This window comes from Oncorhynchus kisutch, linkage group LG5 (assembly GCF_002021735.2).
Source record: "Oncorhynchus kisutch isolate 150728-3 linkage group LG5, Okis_V2, whole genome shotgun sequence".
Taxonomy (NCBI): Eukaryota; Metazoa; Chordata; class Actinopteri; order Salmoniformes; family Salmonidae; genus Oncorhynchus; species Oncorhynchus kisutch.
This window is the reverse complement of record NC_034178.2, coordinates 52226207-52235218: the sequence shown is the minus strand read 5'-3', so window position 1 is coordinate 52235218 and position 9012 is coordinate 52226207. Positions and strand designations below refer to the sequence as shown.

The following is a 9012-nucleotide window of genomic DNA, read 5'->3' as shown; positions in this document are numbered from 1 at the left end:
CTTTTTATGGAAAAGTTTGATCTTACTGATATATGGAGAGAGAGGTTTCCGGCCGAAAGATCATTCACTTGGAGTAACAAAACAGGCTCCAGACAATCCAGAATAGATTTTTGGCTTATATCCAAATGTATTGATAGTGAGTGTGTTACTACAAATATTTGTACTACTCCCCTCACAGACCATAAGGCTATTTACATTGACATCAAAATATTTACCCCTGATACGAACCTTGGTAGAGCATCGTACTAGAAGCTAAATAGCTCATTATTAAATAATGATATAGTTACATGTGAGGTTAAAGATCTGCTCTCACACTTTTGGGAAAGTGCTTGTGAAGAAAAATCTTATTGCAAGAACTGGGAGCTCTTTAAATTTGAGGTGTCCAAATATCTTAGAAAATATGGTAGTAATCTTGCTAAGACGAGAAGAGCTGAGGAGGAAAAGGTGATCATTAAGATAACTTCCCTTTCTCAGAGGTCCCCAGCTGACCTCTTGGGGGAGGAGAAGATGGAACTAATTGAGTTACATAATAAACTGGATAATATATATATAAATTAAAAGCAGAAGGAGCCTTTATTAGATCTAGGAACAAAATGGATTGAGGAGGGAGAACAGAATTCATCCTATTTCTTTAGACTTGAGAAATTTCACTCTAAAAATAACACTATCCATAAGTTAAACATTGATGGTGTTATTACAGATGACCAAAAATTAATCACTAAATACTGCAGCAATTTTTACAGAAAATTGTATAGCTCTACGTTACTCCCTGAATAATGTTCACTCTATCAGTGATATAGAATCTAAACAGTGTGATGAACCCATCAAAGTTGAAGAGATTATAGAGTCTATCAAACATCTAAAGAACAATAAATCACCAGGTGTTGATGGAATTACATCAGAATTTTACAAATAATTTTCTGAACAAGTAGCTCCCTTCCTATTTGAAGTATTTTTAGAGAGTATTAAAAACAATGTTCTCCTTCCTACAATGAGTCAGGGGTTAATAACACTGATACCTAAACCTAAAAAAGAAGTGCTGCTCATCGATAACTGGCGTCCAATTTGTCTTCTTAATAATGACTATAAGATGTTAGCCTCACTACTTGCAAAAATAATTAAAGAAGTCCTGGATGCAATCATTGATGAAACACAGTCTGGCTTCATGAGGAACAGACATATTTCTAACAATGTCAGACTAGTATTAGACGTACTTGACTACTCAGACCTAATAACTGAGGATAGCTTCATATTATTTTTAGATTTTTATGAAGCATTTGACACAGTAGAGCATCAGTTTCTCTTCCACTCCCTTGAGAGACTTGGCTTTGGGGATTTTTTCTGTAAGGCTATTAAGACTCTCTATGCAAATGGTAAAAGCTCTATCAAATTGAAATATGGCACCTCACCTAGATTTGAGTTAAAGAGAGGAATTAGGCAAGGTTGTCCTATCTCTCCATACCTGTTTTTATTAAATCACCCAACTTCTTGCAAATTCTTTAAATAATAGTCCTGTACAAGGTATTTCCATAGCTGGTAAAGAAATTATTATAAGCCAGCTGGCTGACGATACTACACATTTTCTGAAAGACGCTAACCAAATTCCCATATCGATCAATGTGATACAATCCTTTTCCAAAGCGTCTGGTCTATATCTTAACATTAATAAATGTGAACTCATAGCTGTCAAAGATTGTTTGACACCTTCATATTATGGTATTCCAGTAAAATAAGAACTTACATATTTAGGCATAACCATTACAAAGGATCAGAAGTCTAGAGGCTTACTAAATTTTAACCCTCTTATAAAAAAAAACAAGAAGAAACTAAATCAATGGCTACAGAGGGACTTATCTTTAAAAGGTAGAGTCCTAATAACCAAGGCTGAAGGTATCTCTAGACTAACATATGGTGCTATATCTTGACCGTAAAATAAGAAAGGAGATAGACCAGATGCTTTTCAACTTTCTTTTGAGAAACCGTACTCAATACATTAGGAAAACTGTTGTAATGAACACTTATGAGAATGGTGGACTGAATTTTCTGGACTTTAAATAATACTTTTAAGATCAATTGGATAAAACAATTCCTAAGAAGACCCAATTTAATTTTTTTGGTGGCCTTAACTTCATGTTGTTTTGCAATTATAATATTGACAAAGTTCCAGTGAAACTTTCTGCTTTTCATCGGCAGGTTTTCTTGTCATGGTCCTTAATTTATAAACACAATTTTTCTCCACACAGATATTATATATGGAATAATCAGGATATATTGTATAAAAATACTTCTTTGTTTTTAGAATATTGGTTCTGAAATAATATCCTATTGGTGAGCCAACTGGTAAATGCAGGAGGGTCTTTTACTCAGTTATAAAGAATTATTATCACTTTACAAGGTCCCTGTAACACGTAAAGATTTTGCAATTGTTTTAGATGCCATTCCCTCAGGTGTTGCTATGTTATTCAGGAACATGTCAAGACCTGACCCTCAGAGCCTACCTTCTGTTGACCCATCAGTAGGAAAGATTTGTTTCTCTTTTGGTCCATTCAACAACAGAGCGATACGATCTTTGTTTCAGCAGGATGTTGTATCTATACCTTATGTCATGCCTTATTGGAATGGATTTACTGATAATATCTGTTGGGAAAAAGTTTGGATGTTGCCACACACATACCTACTTGTTAACAAAATGAAGGAAGTTTCCTTTAAAATTATTCATAAATATTATCCTGCCAACCACTATATGAAGAAGTTTAAGGAAAACATCAACTCAAATTGCTCCTTTTGTAATGACCACCCAGAAACAGTTTTGCATCTTTTTTGGCATTGTATGCATGTAAGAAAACTGTGGCAAGACATCAGTAGGTTTATAATTGAACACATTTATGAAGATTTTACACTATTGTGGAGAGATGTACTGTTTGGATTCTTTACATACAATAGAAATAAGCGGAATCATTTTTATGTAATTAATTTCATTATTCTTTGGCCAAATTTCATATACACAAATGTAAATTTACAAACAGAAAACCACATTTTCGTACCCTACAAAAAGAAATGGAACTGTATTTTAAGACGGTTAAATGCTCTTCTAACAAAAAAGCTGTTAGAATTGTAAGTATATGCATGTCCCTTAAGGTCCTTGTGTAATTGTAATGTGATATTGTACCCCCTAGCTCGATTGTCTTGTTTGTAATCTATGTATGCTTGTGTTCCCTCATGTGCTTTATGTATTGATTTGTTATTAATAAAATTTAAAAAATTTAAAAGGGTGTCTGTCTGGCTGAATCTAGCATCAATGATTTAAAATTAAATTGCCGAAAGTGTGATCTTCAACAACATGAGATTGTAAGTGTAACATTCAAATGTTATAAAACACAATGGCTTAAAGATACACTTAAGAAATTGCTCCGCCATTTCCCGGTTAGTAAAATTCTAAATTGCCTCATTTCAGTTTGTCACAAAACAAACTATAGGCCCTAAGTATAGTGTAGAGAATCATTGCACCATCTGAACAGCTTTAAAATATATTTTCCATAATAAATAAAAATATTGTATTTTTCAGCTGGTGTACAAAACCGAAAGTATAGGACACAAAATCCTAAACTTAAACAGGAAGCATGGAAATAGCAGACCAGATTTACTGCTTCTTGGAGACTTGCTTTCGCTTACAATGACAACTCTAAACGTCACATTTATGTGAATTGTCGGGTCGCCCAAAACGTTTGTCTGATTCATTATTATTCATGTCTTAATACAAACCCACTTGTGTGTAATGTAACACTAAAACACACTGAACAACTCCAGATTGATGGAAATATATTTCTACAAAGTATGAAAAACAGATGACCATGACAAAAGATGAATACACAAAATAGAAGAGGAATGGGAGTTGCTGGAGAAAGTATAAATCAAACCTTTCCATCATTCACAGGATACAATTAATCAAAGCAACAAGCACAGCAACCATGTTGAACAATTTTACTATCTAACTATTGTTACAGAATTTGATTCACCATCTGCCTCAAGAGTAAGCTTGAACATTTAAACTCCTGAAATCATCCAGAGTGATACCATTTCCCCCCCCATTGCTACAACAGTCTGTTATAAATAGCACCTGCAATTACATCTTCTAAATATGTGTATGCAACCAATACACTTGATTTGAATTCATTGCAGTAATACACATTACAAGAGTGTTCTACCCACATCATACACACCTGAATAAGGACAATATAGGTTGAGGCACAATAGCACAAATGTGAGAATATAGTTGATGTCATGAGTTTTCTTAACAGTAGTTTCCCAATAAGTTATACCTTGCATCTTGTGATTGATAGAGCAGAACGAGCTAGTGTCGAGTTCTACAATCTTCAACTCCCCCCATTCCTGTATTACAGACAGTAAGCACCTGGTGCTGGAGCTGCTCTGAATAGTCTGCAGCCCCACTAATGCAGTGGAAGGTAGTTGTGTATAAAGCTGAGCTGTGTGAACTGTAGGATGGAATCATAGCTCATCATGAGGGATTTGCAGAGCATGGTCGCAAAGGTCTGCAAAAAAACCCATCAAGGAGTTACATTTTGGTATTGATTTTTCACTTTTCACATTGTATTACAAGTCATTCCAAACACGATTTTGTTAAAGGTGTATCCCCCCCCCCCCAAAAGCAATACATGTAGTCTCTGGTGGTCAATATAATGTATTGGATCAAGTAAGATGGTGGTATACCTGTTCTCTTGCTGCAGAGTTTGTCTTTCACGTTGTCTGTTTCATGGGCAAAGAATTCGATGATCTCGTCTTCATATTGTTCAACGATGGTCTCACACTACGGGTAAGACGGAGAAGATAATGGTTAAATAAGATGTAGTGGGGGACACATTTCAGTGAGATGCAGAAGCTTGGAGCCACTGGCTTCAACCTACAGTACAAACATATGGATGTGGAAAGTTTCCACTGCATTGGTCTGCTTGTGTGAAAGTTGCAACAAAGATGCAATCAACTGTAGTCATTATCATTCACTACATTAGAGGTTCTAGAATGTCACTCTGATGAGCTATAGCGTGTCATCGTCCCTACCATGTGAAAATGAAAACAAAATGGCTACCCACAGCAAATTTCAGGCTGGATGTGACTCTGGAATCCAGTTTGGCCTCTGAGAGGTCCATGGGTTTGCCGTTCCGAGACGTGACCCTCTCATAGGTCTCCCTGCTGGTGGTAGGTTCCAAGCGTTCCCCGTAATCCTTCATCCTCTCACATACCTCCTCCATTAGCTCCAGGAGGTTACCCTCAGAGCGGGCGAGAGGAACCTGGGGGGGAACACAATTTTGGTGAGCTCAACCAGAGAGAAAGATGATACCCCTTGATGCGGTAGCACAAAAAGGGGCTCTGAGGAAGGACCTCCTTTGCTGGATCAGCACACACCGTCACCACCTCTTGAGTGGGGTCAGATAGCTGGCCCGAGGAGATGCCTTGCATTCGGGCACCGCCCCCAGAAGGGGGAGAGGGCGGGCCATCGACGGAACGAGGAAGAGCTAGACTAGCAGTAGAATTTGAATGGGTTAAACTGATGCAAGAGTTGGGGATCGAGGATGCATCTGTCATTAGTAATGTTTCACAGTAACATGTCAAACTGACCCTTTACAGAAATAGCTCGCCACAAGGTTAGAATATGACTCAGCGCTAAAGCCGGCCTGGTCCCGAAAAGAGTATATAAGGAGAGTGCCTTCCTTAAGAGGGCATGATAGTGCTACTTGACTTATCACCGACGGACAGCTCGTGATACTTCAACTATCATCAACCTAAAAGGTAATATCTGACTTTCATATTCTAGAACAATTGTATCTCTTGACTTCTGAACGAGACATACTGAGACAACTACCCTCTACACTCCTCGTGCGGAATAAATCCACCTCCTAACTGAGGTGGGTGAATAGCAACAGTGGCGTTATAAGGGGGTTTTGTCTCAAACCGTTCTCTTCACTAATCAGTAAATCATAGTACAAACTTCTAGTAGGAGAAACAGATACTGAGTGATTGGATAAGCATCAAAAGCAATTGTAAGTGGAAGAACATACTCTTTGGGGACCAACCAGGTCATTTTACGCTAAGGTAATTAACTGCTTGTTGTAGTACATATATAAGGCATTAATAGTAGTAAGTGTTTTGATGATTGTTGATGTTATATATTAAGGACAAAAAGGAAACTGTAATAACGTGTACAACTGTGTGACTTGCAAACATTGAATAAAAAGTAGAAACTAGACCCAAAACCCTAGGGGAGAGAACGCCTCTGACACTCCCGTTCTAGGGGAATAAGTCTAGTTTCTACACAAAAGACAATTTAAAGGATTGGACAGCCAACTCATATTGTAAAAAGCAAAGTTACTCTGTATTAATATTCAAGCACTATTAACCGACGGGTGTAGGCATTAAATTGTAAATCGTTTGTCTAGATACTAAAAGTGATTGGGAACCCTATAGAGCAACGGCGAGTTGAAGAGTCTACTCTTTGGGAACCCTATAGAGCAACGGCGAGTTGAAGAGTCTACTCTTTGGGAACCCTATAGAGCAACGGCGAGTTGAAGAGTCTACTCTTTGGGAACCCTATAGAGCAACGGCGAGTTGAAGGGTCTACTCTTTGGGAACCCTATAAGAGCAATGGCGAGTTGAAGAGTCTACTCTTTGGGAACCCTATAGAGCAATGGCGAGTTGAAGAGTCTACTCTATAAAAGGTAAATAGGCATTAAATCGTAAATCGGCTGGCCACTGATTTTATGGTTTATGTCTAGATACCAGAGTCTTTGGGAATCCTATAGAGCAATGGAGAGTTGAAGAGTCTACTCTTCGGGAACTAAAGATGCCTGGTAAAGGTACCACAAGGGAGAGGTACTCTAAGTCTGATTGATATTATCTAAGATCCCGAAACACGCCTAACGGCACCACAAAGGCTAATCTCCGAATAAAAGGACAGGATACATAACCAGGCCAGTCCGGCGGGCCTGTGAGTCACCTGTTAGCCGGGTGACATAAGAACTTGAGTGAGACGACTTGTATCACTCTCAACGGGTTACCTTAACGGCCTTATAGCAAAATCCCCTACCGCGACACCCTATAATAGGAAACACTGTGAAAACACATGAATATGTTTTAAAAACAACGCTGTAGAATCCCAGCCTACAAATAACATTGAATGTGTAAAATAAGGCCTATGAAGGAGCCAGTAGCCCTCAGGTACACCTACCTCTCTAATAGACTGGCTACCATCTGGGTTGATTCTAAAGGACCCGGTCTGGATCATTTTGTTAGGATCCACCTGAGATATTGCCCACTCCATCTCATCCACCATGGCCCTACACGCTGATGGACAATAGCGAAATGTTAGGTAGTTTAACGAAGGTATGCGGACCAAAAGTGGACGCACAAATGTAGAAAATAAGGGGTTTGGGATGAAATTATGAGATTAAACAGGATCTAGTGTAGTAAAATGGTAGAAATCCAAAGACTTACCTCCACATTTGAGATCCTGGCCCTGCCTGACTCCTTGGCAGTGGTTTACAAAGAGAGCAAGTAGCACACACAGAGCAAGTGATTGCAAGGGATGCCACATCTTCATCTAAGCAAAATTAGAGAGTTGGGGGGGGGGGGGGGACACAGCAAATATATAGAAACAGACAATTTTACCAATATTATGGAGACATGCAGGTCATTTCTCAATGAGTTGTTATTGCATTCAGGGGAATTGTTCGGGAACAGTTTTTTTTTTCCAAGTTCAGGGACTATAGCTAGCTAATGTAAATCAAAATAAATTAATGGTAAATCACACTCACTGACCATTCGTGCATGCTACTGTGCTGAACCGTCTCTGACGTGTAGTAAAGACAAAATGTAACATTTAATGATCAGTAATTACCTGTTGTTTGTTAATTTCAGCCACCGCTACAACGATTTGGAAATGTTAATTCCACGCTGTTCCATCGCATTCGGTAAAAAACTGGTGACGTAGGCAACGGCATGGACGCTACCAAGAGGTGTCCAAGTTTATGCCAGATACACTTAGGACCCAAACCAAATTTAATCAGAAACTCGAAAACATAATTCGATTTCATGGCAAATATCCACCGGTCTTTAATGTAAAAAGTCATACGCATCACAGTTAGGGAAACGTACTTTTTATTTAGAATATTAAGTGTATTGCATTCTAATCGCTAATGCGCAATGGTCCACGGCTGTCTTTCGTTTCGCCAGTTTGCGTTTAGAACGCCATACTGGTCATGTCTTGACGGGATACAGATTTTGTGAAATTGTCAAAAGTATATATATTTTCTTGCTAAACCTAACCCTTCTCCTAACCAGTTACGTTAATTAGGTTAACCTGATGAGCAAGGAATTAATCTACATTTACATAATGGGTCCCTGGAAGAAAATGGGAGCGGTTAATTATTTTTCAATTTCAGTCAAGGGGAAGGTTTAGTATTTTTTAAATCAAGTCCAGAGGAGATTTCATATCATTTGTAATTGATGAAATGTCTATACTTATCAGTATTTTAGAATAAGTTGCTTATTGTGCTATATATCGATGTGTGCCTTTGAAATATAGTCCAGGGGAGGGTCATAGCATTTGTAATTGATGAAATGTCTATATTTATCAGTGTTTTAGAATAAGTTGCTTATTATGCTATATATCGATGTGTGCCTGATGCCGGCCCTATCTGATTCTTCTTTGGGGGTGCAATATCAAGTGCGCCTATAGGCTATTTGAGTGTGGTCTCAATCAAAAGAAGCCTAGCCTATAGGCTGTGAAGTGCATGATAGGAGAATCACAGAGCAAAGTTATATTTCTAAGTTAGTTGCTGGAATGGTGTAAATAAAACAAGACTGCATTACACACTGCAATGGATATTCCAACCCTGAGCCCGACCTGCACTGCTCCTGCTGATCAAAAACAATTTCGTGTGCTGCATAACCAATCGCTGTGCTGTGTAAGTAAACAGGTGGCAGTTCGGGAGGAGAGGC

The 9012-nt window shown here is 38.3% G+C and overlaps 1 protein-coding gene across 2 annotated transcripts; it reads right to left on the bottom strand.

Annotated features, from left to right (window-relative positions):
* Positions 1-3802: 3802 nt before the first annotated feature.
* Positions 3803-8446, bottom strand: LOC109891219 (protein canopy homolog 2-like). Of its 2 annotated transcripts, none has more exons than XM_020483587.2 (6): positions 7910-8446; positions 7507-7612; positions 7241-7356; positions 5109-5306; positions 4729-4825; positions 3803-4550 (listed from the first exon to the last, which is right to left on the bottom strand). In XM_020483587.2, exons 2-6 carry the CDS (start codon positions 7610-7612, stop codon positions 4507-4509), a joined length of 561 nt encoding a protein of 186 aa, XP_020339176.1. In that variant the 5' UTR covers positions 7910-8446; the 3' UTR covers positions 3803-4506. The 2 variants fall into 2 exon arrangements, with proteins under 2 accessions (XP_020339176.1, XP_031681207.1); XM_031825347.1 differs by lacking the exon at positions 7910-8446 and adding an exon at positions 7831-7850.
* Between the last annotated feature and the right edge of the window lie 566 nt (positions 8447-9012).